Below are 14,449 nucleotides of genomic sequence, written 5' to 3' on the forward strand. Positions count from 1 at the left end.
GGACCAAACCAGGGTGACTGGGAGCTGATTTGCACTTGAATGGAGGCCTTAGGGAAATCCAGTGCCTTTAATCCTCCACCCTGCACTGTTTGTTCCTAGACTGAACAGGGTTTTGCGCCACGAGCAGAATTTTGCTGACCGCTTCCTCCCTGACGACGAGGCCGCCCAAGCACTGGGCAAGACCTGCTGGGAGGCCCTGGTCAGCCCCTTGGTGCAGAACATCACCTCTCCTGGTAACCATGCTGACACCTGCCCCCACTAACCAGCTCCTTGTCCTTATTCCCAGGGATCACCTGAGTTAATGCTCTTGGTTCTTTTGGTTCCTGTCTTTATCCCTGAAGGCCTGTCACCTCAATGTTCCTCTCTCCTTCCTGCCCCAGGCACTGCTCCCTGAGACTCTGGTATTTGAATCTTCCCCACAACCCCATCCCCGCCCTGTTACCATCTCCCCAGACTCCAGCTGAAGCACACCTTGGTGAGGGGAGGACTAGGGTGTTGCTGCCCCTCAAGGCTTTTTGTTCAATTGATCCTTCTCCCTCCTCTGCCCTGGGCTGTCTGGTCTCCCATCTCCCATGGAGACCTGTTCCCGATCTGTCTTCTTTCAGATGCAGAAGGTGTGAGTGCCCTGGGGTGGCTGCTGGATCAGTACTTAGAACAGAGAGAGAGCTCACGGAACCCCCTGAGTCGAGCAGCGTCCTTTGCTTCTCGCGTCCGTCGGCTTTGCCACTTGCTGGTGCACGTGGAGCCGCCTCCTGGGCCTCCTCCTGAGCCATCCGCTCGACCGTGTAAGTCCCAGCTGTGGCCGGTGGAGCTGAGGCTGCGGGGAGTGGTGCATCTGGCCCCTTCCTCCCTGCTTTTTACGCTTGCTGCTTTGCTGCTGGCCTTTCCAGGCCCCTGAGACCTCTTGACTTTTCCAGGAGATCACTACCCAAGACTGGTAGACTCACCCAGAGGCTGAGATGAAGCCCCTTCTTTCTTCCTCTGTCTCCACAGTCAGCAAGAACAGTAAGGGTCGGGAGCGGAGCCCGGCGCCTTCACCAGTGCTTCCTAGCAGCAGCCTGAGGAACATAACCCAGTGCTGGCTGAGCGTGGTGCAGGAGCAGGTAGGCAGAAGCAAGCTGAAGTCTGTGGAGGGGAGGGGCTGCCCCCTTTATGGCATTTCTTGCCTCTCTCCTCAGGTCGGCAGGTTTCTGGCTGCAGCCTGGAGGGCCCCAGACTTTGTGCCTCGTTACTGTAAACTCTATGAGCACTTGCAGAGAGCGGGCTCTGAGCTGTTTGGACCTCGGGCAGCCTTCACGCTGGCTCTGCGCAGCGGCTTCTCTGGCGCCTTGCTGCAGCAGTCCTTCCTCACTGCTGCTCACGTGAGTCCCACTAGCTCCCCACAGGGCTGTAAGCTCGTGTTCCAAGTTCATCTCTTTCTGCCCTGCCCTTTCACCTTCTTTCCCTTCCCAGTCTCCTACTCCATTCCCTCATTCATGGTTTGCCCATGCCCTTTCCCCTGCTCCCAGATGAGTGAGCAGTTTGCCAGGTACATTGACCAGCAGATCCAGGGTGGCCTGATTGGTGGAGCCCCTGGAGTGGAAATGCTGGGGCAGCTTCAGCGGCACCTGGAACCCATCATGGTCCTTTCTGGTCTGGAACTGGCCACAACTTTTGAGCACTTCTATCAGTGAGTGCAGGTCTGGAGGGGTGGGGGATGGAGGCCTAGTTGAGAGAATGGGAAGAGTTGAATCTTTAGGGGAGATGAGGGAAGAGGCTGTGCAGAGGAGAGATTAAGATGTGGAGATGGCTAGCCAGGTGTGGTGGCTCACGCCTGTCATCTCAGCACTTTGGGAGGCTGAGGCGGGCGGATCACCTGAGGTCAAGAGTTCAAGACCAGCCTGGCCAACACGGTAAAACCCCATCTCTACTAAAAATACAAAAATCAGCCCGGCACGGTGGTGGGCGTCTGTAATCCCAGCTTCTCGGGAGGCTGAAGCAGGAGAATTGTTTGAACCTGGGAGGTGGAGGTTGCGGTGAGCTGAGACCACATCACTGAACTCCAGCCTGGAGTGACAAGAGCAAGACTCGGTCTCAAAAAAAAAAAAAAAAAAAAAAAAAAATGTGGAGACGATCATACATTGGTGGAAAGGGAGTGGGAAAGAAGAGGTGAGGAAGGGCCTGTGACTCAGGCAGGTTGTAACAAAGGGACCTATATTCTTGAGGGGGAGTCTGGGCCATGCTGGCACCCACACTGAGGCTTGGCCTGGGCTGTATGTGCTGCAGGCATTACATGGCGGACCGTCTCCTGAGCTTTGGCTCAAGCTGGCTAGAGGGGGCCGTGCTAGAGCAGATTGGCCTCTGTTTTCCTAACCGCCTCCCCCAGCTGATGCTGCGGAGCCTGAGCACCTCTGAGGAGCTGCAGCGCCAGTTCCACCTCTTCCAGCTCCAGCGGCTCGACAGGTTGTTCTTGGAGCAGGAAGACAAGGAGGAAAAGGGACTAGAGGAAGAGGAGGTAAGAGCAGGGAGAAAGGACAGTAAGGAGACTACACCAAAGAAGGGAGCCCAAGGGCCCTTGAAATCCTTCTGTCCCTCAGGAGGAAGAGGAGGAAGAGGAAGCTGAGAAAGAACTGTTTATTGAAGATCCAAGTCCAGCCATTTCTGTACTGGTCCTGTCACCACGCTGCTGGCCGGTCTCCCCACTCTGCTACCTGTACCATCCCAGAAAGTGCCTTCCCACAGAATTCTGTGATGCCCTTGACCGTTTCTCCAGTTTCTACAGCCAGAGTGAGGAACTAGGGAGAGGAAATCGGAGATTGGGGTGAGATTTGGGGTGGCAAGAGAGGGAAAGGAGAGGACATTTGGACAGGATATAGATATGAAGAAAAATATCAGCTCCTAGGGAAGGGTGAGAAGGCATGGGTGTAGTTTCATTAATTTCTGCTCTCATCAGTTCTTTCAACTTTCTATGAATTTGTTCTCTTTTCTTTTTCTAACTTCAAGGAGGGTGCTTGATTTTTAGTCTTTTCAGACTTTTTTCCAAGTAAAAGTATTTAAGACTATTCATTTCCCTCTAAATATTGCTTTAGCAGCATCCTATAAAGTTTTATATATATATATATATATATACATTATTTATTTATTTATTTATTTTGAGATGGATTCTCGCTCTGTTGCCCAGGCCGGAGGGAGTGCAGTGGCACTATCTCGGCCCACTGCAGCCTTCACTTCCCAGGTTCAAGCGATTCTCCGTCCCAGCCTCCTGAGTAGCTGGGACTACAAGTGTGTGCCATCACACCCGGCTGATTTAGTATTTTCAGCAGAAATGGGGTTTCACCATGTTGGCCAGGCTGGTCTCAAACTCCTGACCTCAGGTGATCCACCCGCCTCAGCCTCCCAAAGTGCTGGGATTACAGGTGTGAGCCACCGTGCCTGCCCTAAAAGATTCTGTAGATTGGGATATAACTAGTACTCAGTAAAGTGCACACATCTTAATTATAAGGCTTCACAAATAATTGGGTTAATATACACCCTTGTATCTACCTCCCTCACACCCCCATCAAAATACAGAACATTTCCAGGATCGTGGAAGGCTGTCTCCTTCATACCCCCTTTCCAGTCAATGTCTTCTTCCAGGAGAAACCATTATTCTTAACCTTTATCACCATAGATATTTGTCTGTATTTGAACATCATATAAATGGAATCATACAGTATTCTGCTGTGTCTGATGTCTTTCACAAAGCATCCTGTCTGTGAGAGTTAATCCAGGTTGTCAGGGGTATCATTAGTTTATTCATTTCTTTTGCTGAGCCATATTCCGTTGTATGGATGTGTTTACTTTCTGCTGTTGATGGACATTTGGGATGTTCCATAAGTTTTTATTATGTATTATTTTTATTATTGTGTAGTTCTGAGACTTTTTAAATTTCTATGATTATTTCTTTATTTTGTTTTTCAGAAGAATATATTTTTAATTTACAAACAATGTTTCTTTGTTTAGTTATTTTTTTTGTTGTTGTTTTATATTTCTGCCTTCATTCCCCTGTGGCCAAAGAGCATGGTTTCTATGATTCTGAATCTTTGCAGTTTATTGAAACTTCCTTATGGCTTGGTAGATGGTCATATTTTATGTGTTTCATGTGTGATTAAGAAGAATGTGTATTCTTAACTGGATTCTACATATTTCACTAAATTGACTTTGCTAATTGTATTGTTCACATCTTCTGTAAACTCACTAGTTTTTGTTTACTTGATCTACTACTGAGAGAGGTGTGCTAAAATCTACCACTATGATGGTGAATTTTTTAAAGCTGTTAATCCTATTGGTTTTACTGTATATATATTTTTTGGCCATTTTGTTAGAAGGCTAAAATAGTTTAACAGCACCATCCAGTAGAACTTTCTGCAATGATGGAAAAATTCTTTTCTGCTCCTTTCAGTATGATTGTCATTCGTGGCAATTAAGTAATTGGAATGTGGCTAATATAACTGAGGATCTAAATATTTAATTTAATTGCAATCAATTTATTTTATTTTAGTTTTTTGAGATGGCTTCTCGCTCTGTCACCCAGGCTGGAGTATAGTGGCTTGATCTTGGCTCACTGTAATCTCTGCCTCCTGGGTTTAAGGGATTCTCCTGCCTCAGCCTACTGATTAGCTGGGGTTACAGGTACGTACCACTATGCCCCGCTCAGTTTTGTATTTTTAGTAGAGCTGAGGTTTCACCATGTTGGCCAGGCTGGTCTCGAACTCCAGGCCTCAGGTGATCTGGCTGCTGTGGCCTCCCAAAGTGTGGGATTACAGGCGTGAGCCACTGCACCCGGCCGTAATCAGTTTAAATTTAAATAATTACATGTGGCTAATGGCTACTACAATGGACCATGGAGGTTTAGAAACTTCGAGTCAATGAAACATTATGAAGTGACTTTCTTTCTTTCTAATAAAGCTTTTCTCTAAAAGCCTATTTTTCTCTGGTATTAGTAGTATACCTGCTTTCTTGGGTTAATATCTTTTCAGCATATCTCTGTTTTTGGCTTTTTGTTTTTGCATGGAGAGAAGTTCTTAAATCTTTTTTATTTATTTATTTATTTATTTTTATTTTTTAAAATTTGATACGGAGTCTCACTTGGTCATCCAGGCTGGAGTGCAGTGGCACAATCTTGGCTCACTGCAACCTCTACCTCCTGGGTTCAGGTGATTCTTCTGCCTTAGCCTCCCGAGTAGCTGGGACTACAGGCACGTGCCACCACAGCCAGCTAATTTTTTTTTTATTTTTAGTAGAAGCGGGGTTTTACCATCTCGGCCAGGCTGGTCTCAAACTCCTGATCTTGTGATGCACCCGCCTCAGCCTCCCAAAGTGCTGGGATTACAGGCGTGAGCTGCCGCGCCCAGCCAGTCTTTTAGATACCTTTTTTAAAAATTATGATAAAATATGTCTAGTATAACATTTGCCATTTTAAACATTCAAAGTATATAATTTATCCTTTTACTTTTTTTTTTTTTTTTTTTTGAGAGGGGGTGTCACTCTGTCATCTAGGCTGGAGTGCAGTGTCATGATCTCGGCTGGCTCACTGCAGCCTCTGCCCTCCAGGCTCAAGTGATCTTCCTATGTCAGTCTCCCAAGTAGCTGGGACTATAGGTGTGTACCACCACTCACAGCTAATTTTTGTATTTTTTGTAGAGACAGTTTTGCTATGTTGCCTAGGCTGGTCTCGAACTCCTGGACTCAAGCGATTCTTCCTGCCTCAGCCTCCCAAAGTGTTGGGATTACAGGCGTGAGCCACTGTACCCGGCCTCCTTAAACTTTTTAATAATGAAAGTTAGATTTAGAGGTTTCAACAGGTTCAGATTTTTTTTTCTTCATGTATATTTCTGTATATACCACACCTGGCTTATCCTTTTACTTAAAAGAAAATTTCTTTGTAAATAATTTCAGATTTACAGAAAATTACAATAATGATACAAGGAATACCTACCTACTCTTTATCCAAGTTTACCTTTTGTTAATATTTTGTTAATGTTTGCTTTTATCATTTGCTATTTGTGTATATATATGTGTGTATATGCATGTATAGAGAGACATTTTGTTTTTCCAAAACTTTGAGAATAAATTGCATATATGCTGGCCCTTTACCCCTAAATACTTTAGTACATATTTCCTAAGAATAAAGGTCTTCTCTTATATAACCACAATTCATTTATCAATTATAAAAATTTAACTTTGGTATAACTACCATGATCTAGTTTTCCATATTCTATTTTTCTTTTTTTTGAGATGGAGTCTTACTCAGTCCCTCAGGCTGGAGTGCAGTGGTGTGATCTCGGCTCACTGCAGCCTTTGCCTCCTGAGTTCAAGTGATTCTGCTGCCTCAGGCTCCTGAGTAGCTGGGATTACAGCCACCCACCACCACACCTGGCTAATTTTTGTACTTTTAGTAGAGACTGGGTTTTGCCATGTAGACCAGGCTGGTCTCAAACTCTTGACCTCAGGTGATCCACCTGCCTCGGCCTCCCAAAGTGCTGGGATTGCAGACATGAGCCACCTCACCCAACTTCCATATTCTAGTTTTGTCAACTGACCCATATAGTCTTCTGTGACTTCATTTTTTGTCCAGGACAGGATCCAGTCTAGGGTCACCTATTACATTTAGTTGGCATGTCTCTTTTAGTCTCCTTTAATCTAGAACAGTTCCCCAGCCTTTCTTTGTCTTTTATGACATTGACATTTTTGGAGAATACAGCCCTTTAACTTTTTTTTTTTTTTTTTTTGAGATGGAGTCTTGCTCTGTCACCCAGGCGGGAGTGCTGTGACGCGATCCTGGCTCACTGCAACCTCTGCCTTCCGGGTTCAAGCAACTCTCCTGCCTCAGCCTCCCGAGTAGCTGGGATTACAGGCACGTTCCACCATGCCCAACTAATTTTTGTATTTTTTTTTTAGTACAGATGGGGTTTCGCCATGTTGGCCAGGCTGGTCTTGAACTCCTGACCTCAAGTGATCTGCCCACTTCGGCCTCCCAAAGTGCTAGGATTACAGGCATGAGCCACCGCACCGGTCCCTTTTACATTTTTTAAATGGCTCCTGTTTTAAGTTTGTATGATATTTCCTCATAATTAGATTCAGGTTATACATTCCCAGGCAGAATACTAAGTATGCGGTAGGCATGTACTTCTCAAGGCTTTATACCCTGAAGCACAGAATTTAATCTGCCCCTTCTTTATGATGTCAAGTTTGTCAACCTGGCCAAGAAGTTGTTTGATTTCTCCACTCATATAGTTAATATTTTTTCCCTTGCTACAATTAATAAGCATTCTGTAGGGGGAGATACTTTAAAATCACGCCAGTATTCTACTCTTGTTAGAATTTCTCCTGGGATTGTTTTACTTTTAACTTTGCCATACCCTTAATGTTTTATGCACATGTCTTATAAAAACCTAGAATTTTTTGTTCAGCCTGACAATCTCTTTTTGAGATGTCAATTTTAGCTTATTTATTATGAATAATAAATTCATAATGAATTCATTTATTAATTGGCTCTTTCTAACTTCTTATTTTATGTTTTTGTTTACCCTTCTTATATTTAAAAAAGAATAAGTTGAACAGCTATATACATATGATTCTACCCTGGGTTTTTGTGCTTTTTTCTTCTTTTGGATTGATCGATTTTTTTTTTTAATTTCTTTTTTGTTGGTATCAGTTTTAGAACTTAGGCATTCTATTTCTATAATTGAATACCCTTGTATTTTTAACCTGTATCTTTGATTTGCTAATGCCACTTCCCGCCTTTTTGAACAATAAAAAGACCTTAGAAAATCTTAATTCCAGCTCTAACTCCCATATTACTTATTACTGTTGTTCCGTATTTTAGAATTATCTTTTTTTAACTTCCAACATTGTCATTATTATCATTTATTCAGGGATATTTACATTTGCCACCATGCCAATTGCTTTAGTCACCATTTATTTTGCCTCTTGGTCCTTCTTCTTTTTAAAATACATCTGTTAGAAGTGTCTTCAGGCTGGGCGTGGTGGCTCATACCTGTAATCTCAGTACTTTGGGAGGCTGAGGTGGGTGGATCACCTGTGGTCAGGAGTTTGAGACCAGCCTGGCCAACATGGTAAAACCTTGTTTCTACTGAAAATACAAAAATTAGGCCGGGCGTGTGGCTCACGCCTGTAATCCAAGCACTTTGGAGGCCAAGGAGGGCGGATCACCTAAGGTCAGGAGTTCAAGACCAGCCTGACCAACATGGTGAAACCTCGTCTTAAATAAATAAATAAAATAAAATAAAAATACAAAAATTATCCAAGCGTAGTGGCACACGCCTGTAATCCCAGCCACTTGGGAGGCTAAGGCAGGAGAATCGCTTGAGCCAGGGAGGCAGAGGTTGCAGTGAGCCAAGATCATGTGACTGTACTCCAGCCCAGGGGACAGAGTGAGACTCCGTCTCAAAAAAAAAAAAAAAAAGAAAGAAGTCAGTGTCTTCATTGAGGAGTATTGATGGAAAACCCTACCAGTTTTTTTTATTTGTCTGAGAAGGGTTATTTTCACCCTCATTTAAAAAGTGATTTTATTTCAAACATATATAAATGTAGACAGACTAAACTCCAACATGTATCAACTCATGGCCAATCTTGTTTCAATCTGTACCTCCATCAATTTTTCCCCACCCCCAAATTTAAAAGATAAGTACTGTCTCTTTTTTAAAAAAAATAAGGATACTACAATTATTAAACATTTAGAAATTTGCAATTCAAGTATACAGTCATTGTTTATATTTCCCTGATTGCCTTGGGGTTTTTTGGTTAGTTATCTTGCTTAGCGAGGAGCCAAATGAGGTCCACGCATTGCATTTGGTTACGTGATCTGACATCTCCCTTTATCTATAGGTTTTCACCTCCTGTTTTTCCCTTCTTGCAGTTATTTCTGGAGGAAAAGTGGGTTATTCATTCATGAGCTGGATTTTGCTGATTGCATTCATGTGGTGTCCTCAAGCATATTACTCTGTCTCCTTTATTTACTGAAAACTGATTTGGGTTTGATTTCTCCAGAAAGGGTGCTTCATTGGTGGTATGTGTCTTTCCACCAGGAGGCAGGTTCAGCCTAGCTGTCTCACTTTGTGATGCTGAGATGGATCAGTGGATTGCAGTGCTGTCAGTCTTGTCTATACATTACATGTAATTTTCCATCAGTTTTTCACCAGGCAGGTGTTTCTACCATTGGTTAGTTAGGTCTATCATTTCATTAGGGGTTATGAAATAGTCATATCTAGTTCTGTCATTCCTTCTTCATGTATTACCTGGAATGCTTTCAAGAGAAACTTCCTTTCACCAACTATGTATTTACCCCGAAGTCCAGTTTATACAGGAAAGGCTTGATTGTTTCCTCTTCCCATTATTTTTAACTAGTTTTAAAAATAATGTGTTGGTTCTCTAGTATCTTTTAAATATAACCAATGAGGTCTTTTAAAAATATGTCATTGGCCGGGCGCGGTGGCTCAAGCCTGTAATCCCAGCACTTTGGGAGGCCGAGGCGGGTGGATCACGAGGTCAAGAGATCGAGACCATCCTGGTCAACATGGTGAAACCCCATCTCTGCTAAAAATACAAAAAATTAGCTGGGCATGGTGGCGCGTGCCTGTAGTCCCAGCTACTCAGGAGGCTGAGGCAGGAGAATTGCCTGAACCCAGGAGGCGGAGGTTGCGGTGAGCCGAGATCGCGCCATTGCACTCCAGCCTGGGTAACAAGAGCGAAACTCCGTCTCAAAAAAAAAATATGTCATTATGAGCTCACAGATTTTAAAATACTTTGTTTTCATCACACATTGCAGGTGTTTTGTTTTGTTTTTTGATGCTCAAATTGTCCCATCTTTGGTAGGAGGGCATCTGCCAGATGCGCTCCTGGTGCCTTTAATAGTCCCCCTTTGACAGTTTCCTTGCTTTGTAGTATGAACACATGTCTCAGGCTCACCTTGCCTGGGCTGTGAAACAGGAGGAGGAAGAGATCTAGCTCTGTGGGTCTTTCAAGCTGTGAGCTCCTTGAGGGCAAAATGCAAGTTTTTTCTTTCTGGTGTTTTTTGCATGGAACCTGCCTGGCTCAGGGCTAGGCTCTGGGTCTAGGGATGGGCTCCTACATACTTGTGGCTCACCAGGGAGGCAGGCGCAGAGAAGGCTGAGATGTGGAAGCTTGACAAGGTGTCTCTCTGTCTGAAAACGCTGGGGCCCTCTTCCCCACAGGGATTAGTAGGAGCAAAGCTAGATACCTCAACCCTTAAACCCCTTGTTTCCTCCATTCTCTGTCTCCACCCTTCTCCCTGACACTTTCCTAGGTCAGAACCATCCAGTCCTGGACATGGGACCGCATCGGCGGCTGCAGTGGACGTGGCTAGGCCGGGCTGAGCTGCAGTTTGGGAACCAGACTCTGCATGTGTCCACCGTGCAGATGTGGCTGCTGCTGAATTTCAATCAGAAAGAGGTGCTTCAGCCCTTAGCCTCTATCTTCTCTACCACCTTGTCTGTCTGTTCTCCTGAAACCTTCCTCTTTTCAACCTTCCTCCCCTCTTCCTTTTCTCTCCTTTGACTCCTGACTGGGCGTTTCTCCTCATCAGGAGGTGTCAGTAGAGACCTTGCTGAAGGATTCTGACCTCTCCCCAGAGCTGCTGCTCCAGGCACTTGTGCCCCTCACCTCGGGGAATGGCCCTTTGACCCTGCATGAGGGCCAGGACTTTCCACACAGGGGTAGGTCAATGGGGGCTGGGCTGGGCCTCTGCTGCTGGTTGGGGGGTCACTCTCAGGATGGGGGGACTGTAGTAGGGAGTGAGAATGGGGTCATCTTAGTCCCCATTCATCTGCCCCTCTGCCTCCTCCGGTATCTGACCGGGAGCGGGTTCCAGGTGTACTTCGGCTTCATGAGCCTGGTCCCCAGCGCAGTGGAGAGGCCCTGTGGCTGATACCTCCCCAGGCGTACCTGAACGTAGCGAAGGATGAGGGCCGAACCCTGGAACAAAAGAGGAATCTCTTGAGCTGTCTTCTTGTTCGTATTCTCAAAGCCCACGGGGAAAAGGGCCTCCACATTGATCAGCTGGTTTGTCTGGTAGGCAGAGAGGGGACCATGAAGTTGGGGGAGGGAGGGAGGGAGTCATGCTTGGGGTTGGGGATGAGTACAGTGCACTCTTTCAATATGAGACCTCTGTGGAGTGACATTTCCATCTGGGTTTTCTGTCCTGACAGAGCTGATAGACAGAAGGTAAAGATAAGACAGGAGTATTGACCATGTGCCCTATTCTAAGAGTTTGCATGATTAAATCATTTAATCCAGGCGGGCACAGTGGCTCGTATCTGTAATCCCAGCACTCTGGAAGGCCGAGGCAGGCGGATCACTAAGTCCAGGATTTTGAGACCAGCCTGGCCAACATGGTAAAACCCCGTGTCTACTAAAAATATAAAAATTAGTTGGGCCTGGTGGTACATGCCTGTAATCCCAGCTACTTAGGAGGCTGAGGCGTAAGAATCGCTTGAACCCAGGAGGTAGAGATTGCAGTAAGCCAAGATTGCGCCACTGTACTCCAGCCTGGGCAATGGAGCAGGACTCTGTCTCAAAAAGGAAAAAAAGTCATTTAATCCTCATAACAATCCTATAAATATTATTTTATCTCATTTGACAGATAAGAACAGTGAAGTATGAGAAACTTAATAGTGGCCAGGCAGACATGGTGGCTCATGCCTATAATCCCAGCACTTTGGGAGGCCGAGGTGGGTGGATCACTTGAGGTCAGGAGTTCGTGACCAGTCTGGCCAACATGGTGAATCCCCGCCTTGACTAAAATACAAAATTAGCCAGGTATGGTGGCACAAACTTGTAGTCCCAGCTACTTGGGAGGCTGAAGCAGGAGAATCACTTGAACCCAGGAGGTGGAGATTGCAGTAAGAGATGGTGACACTGCACTCCAGCCTGAGCAAGAGTGAGACTCAGTCAAAAAAAAAAAAAAAAGAGAGAGAGAAACTTAGTAACAAATTCATAATCACACAGCTAGTAAGTGGCAGAGCGGCCAGATACTATGGCTCATGTGGGAGGATCACTTGAGCCCAGGAGTTTGAGGCTGCAGTGGGCTGTGATCATGCCACTGCACTCTAGCCTGGGTAACAGAGCAAGATTGTCTCTTAAAAATCTTTTTTTTTTTTTTTTTTACTTTTTAGAGCTAAAAAAAGGAGGAAAGAAAAAAGGGAAAAATAAGTGGCAGAACTGAGCGTTGAGCCCAGGCAGGCTGCTTCCTAGGTAAAATTGGCCTTCTTGTTTCTTTCCTCCTATCCAGGTGCTGGAGGCCTGGCAGAAGGGTCCAAATCCTCCTGGAAGCCTGGGCCACGCTGTTGCTGGAGGTGTGGCCTGTACCAGTACAGATGTCCTCTCTTGCATCCTGCACCTCTTGGGCCAGGGCTATGTGAAACGGCGTGATGACCGGCCTCAGATCCTGATGTATGCTGCTCCAGAACCCATGGGGCCCTGCTGGGGTCAGGCAGATGTCCCTTTCTGTGGCAGCCAGAGCAAGACCTCCAAGCCTAGGTAGCCACCCCACCTGACCCCTTGCCCTGAGGTGGGAGAGGTTGTCATGCCAAAGCTGAGATCCCTTGTGGAGAAACACTTCCCTTCTTTCTTTGTCTAATCCCCTTTTCCCTATCCCTGTTATTTCCCTGACTTTGGTAGTCCTCATTGAGCCTCCCAGCACCACCATCCCTTTCCAGTCAGGGGCCTTACTCTCCCCATCCTCCTAGGGCCAGCCCTGTATAGACGTCTGCAATTTGCAGGAGATACCTATTGAGTGCTATGTACTCTACTCAGTGAAATATACAAACTTCCAGGAAGTTTGTTGTACAGAGGAATTTGCCATAGGATTTCTCTAATCAGCCAGCACCCCTGAAGCTTTTTAATGTTCACTGGAAGCTGTTATAGCCCTTCTTTTCATGCCCGGTGTTTGCATCATGTGTAAAGTGAATTATCTCCAGCCATCTTTCTCAAACCTCAATATGGTACGAGTGCTAAAATGCAGATGTTAACCGCAGAGCTCTCTGTGATGCCTGTGCTGCTGGTCCACAGGCCACACTTCAGCAGTAAGGATGGAGATGACTGCTCTCACCACAGGTGCTGCCACCATTTGTGATGGGATCTACAGTGGGACGGTCCCGTCTGCTATTGATCTCTTAGCACCTTGACCCCTAGATAACTATTGTGTCCCCAATCATTGTGACAGCCAGCCCCACCCGGAGATTTACAAGTGCTTCCATGGAGGACCTGCTCTGATGGTTGGTTTGGGTGGTTATCCTGAGGCTGGTTAGGCAAGCAAGCAAGTATGTATGCACAAGTAGGGAGCTGGGGGCCAGGTGGGGTTCAGATAGTAGGTTGGATAAGCAGGGCAGGAATACTGACCTCTGTCTCTTCCTTCCCCACAAGCCCAGAAGCTGTGGCTACCCTGGCATCTCTACAGTTGCCTGCAGGCCGCACCATGAGCCCCCAGGAAGTAGAAGGCTTGATGGAGCACACGGTGCGCCAGGTGCAGGAGACGCTGAACTTAGAGCCAGATGTCGCTCAGCACCTTCTGGCTCATTCCCACTGGGGCACCGAACAGCTGCTGCAGAGCTACAGTGAGGACCCTGAGCCACTGCTGCTGGCTGCTGGGCTGTGTGTACCCCAGGCCCAGGCTGCACCTGCACGGCCAGACCACTGCCCCGTCTGTGTGAGCCCCCTGGGGTGTGATGACGACTTGCCCTCTCTCTGCTGCATGCACTACTGCTGTAAGGTGAGGCCCCACCAGCGTTGCTCCTGCCCCTGGCTTTCTGACCTACCCTAACAAAATTCCCTGGGAATTCTTGGGTTCTAGCCCAGCACTGCCATTTCATAACCTGGGCAATATTGGATTCGTCTCTTAGTCCTTCTTAAACTAGTTTCATCATCTGTAAGTGGTACCACCTGCCTTTGTTACTCTGAAGGGTGGTGGTTAGGGTCCAGCTATATATATCAGTGGTTCTCCAGCTTCATAGTATAATCACTGGAAGCATTTATAAGTCCTAATGCCCAGATGATACCTCAGACCAATTAAACCAGAACCTCTGGGAGTGAGAAATCTGGAGGAAGTTTTAAAGCCTCCCCATGAGATTCCCATTATCAGCGAAGTTAGAACTATACGTGCAGAAGAGATACACGTGCAAAATAGATGTCAAGGCACTTTGTGAAGTGTTTGCAAACGTGTTATTAGATTGGCGATAACTCTAGCTTGTGGTTGCCTTATCACCATTTAAGTCCCCTCATCTCAGCACACTGTCACTGCTTTTATCATATATGCTCATTTAATACAAATTTTTTTTTTTTTTTTTTTTTTTTTTGAGTTGCGTTTTTTTTTTTTTTCCCGCTGGTGGGGGCTTGGGGGTGCAGCCTGAGCCTAGGGTACCCCCGCGCTCCGGTGTCGGGGCAATGCCCTGCC

At 46.1% G+C, this 14,449-nt stretch overlaps 1 protein-coding gene across 2 annotated transcripts in view; it reads left to right on the top strand.

Annotated features, from left to right (window-relative positions):
• CUL9 (cullin 9) overlaps positions 1-14,449 on the top strand; it is a 43,484-nt gene that overhangs the window by 21,242 nt on the left and 7,793 nt on the right. For both annotated transcript variants that reach the window (XM_032299466.1, XM_032299467.1), the window contains exons 20-31: positions 100-233; positions 606-785; positions 994-1,103; positions 1,179-1,361; positions 1,509-1,669; positions 2,266-2,494; positions 2,577-2,766; positions 10,307-10,452; positions 10,586-10,715; positions 10,871-11,070; positions 12,290-12,537; positions 13,423-13,768. In XM_032299466.1, the coding sequence (XP_032155357.1) occupies positions 100-233; positions 606-785; positions 994-1,103; positions 1,179-1,361; positions 1,509-1,669; positions 2,266-2,494; positions 2,577-2,766; positions 10,307-10,452; positions 10,586-10,715; positions 10,871-11,070; positions 12,290-12,537; positions 13,423-13,768 (2,257 nt within the window). The remainder of the gene's footprint in view (positions 1-99; positions 234-605; positions 786-993; positions 1,104-1,178; positions 1,362-1,508; positions 1,670-2,265; positions 2,495-2,576; positions 2,767-10,306; positions 10,453-10,585; positions 10,716-10,870; positions 11,071-12,289; positions 12,538-13,422; positions 13,769-14,449) is intronic.

This window comes from Sapajus apella, unplaced genomic scaffold (assembly GCF_009761245.1).
Source record: "Sapajus apella isolate SASKATOON/1434 unplaced genomic scaffold, GSC_monkey_1.0 scaffold41, whole genome shotgun sequence".
NCBI lineage: Eukaryota > Metazoa > Chordata > Mammalia > Primates > Cebidae > Sapajus > Sapajus apella.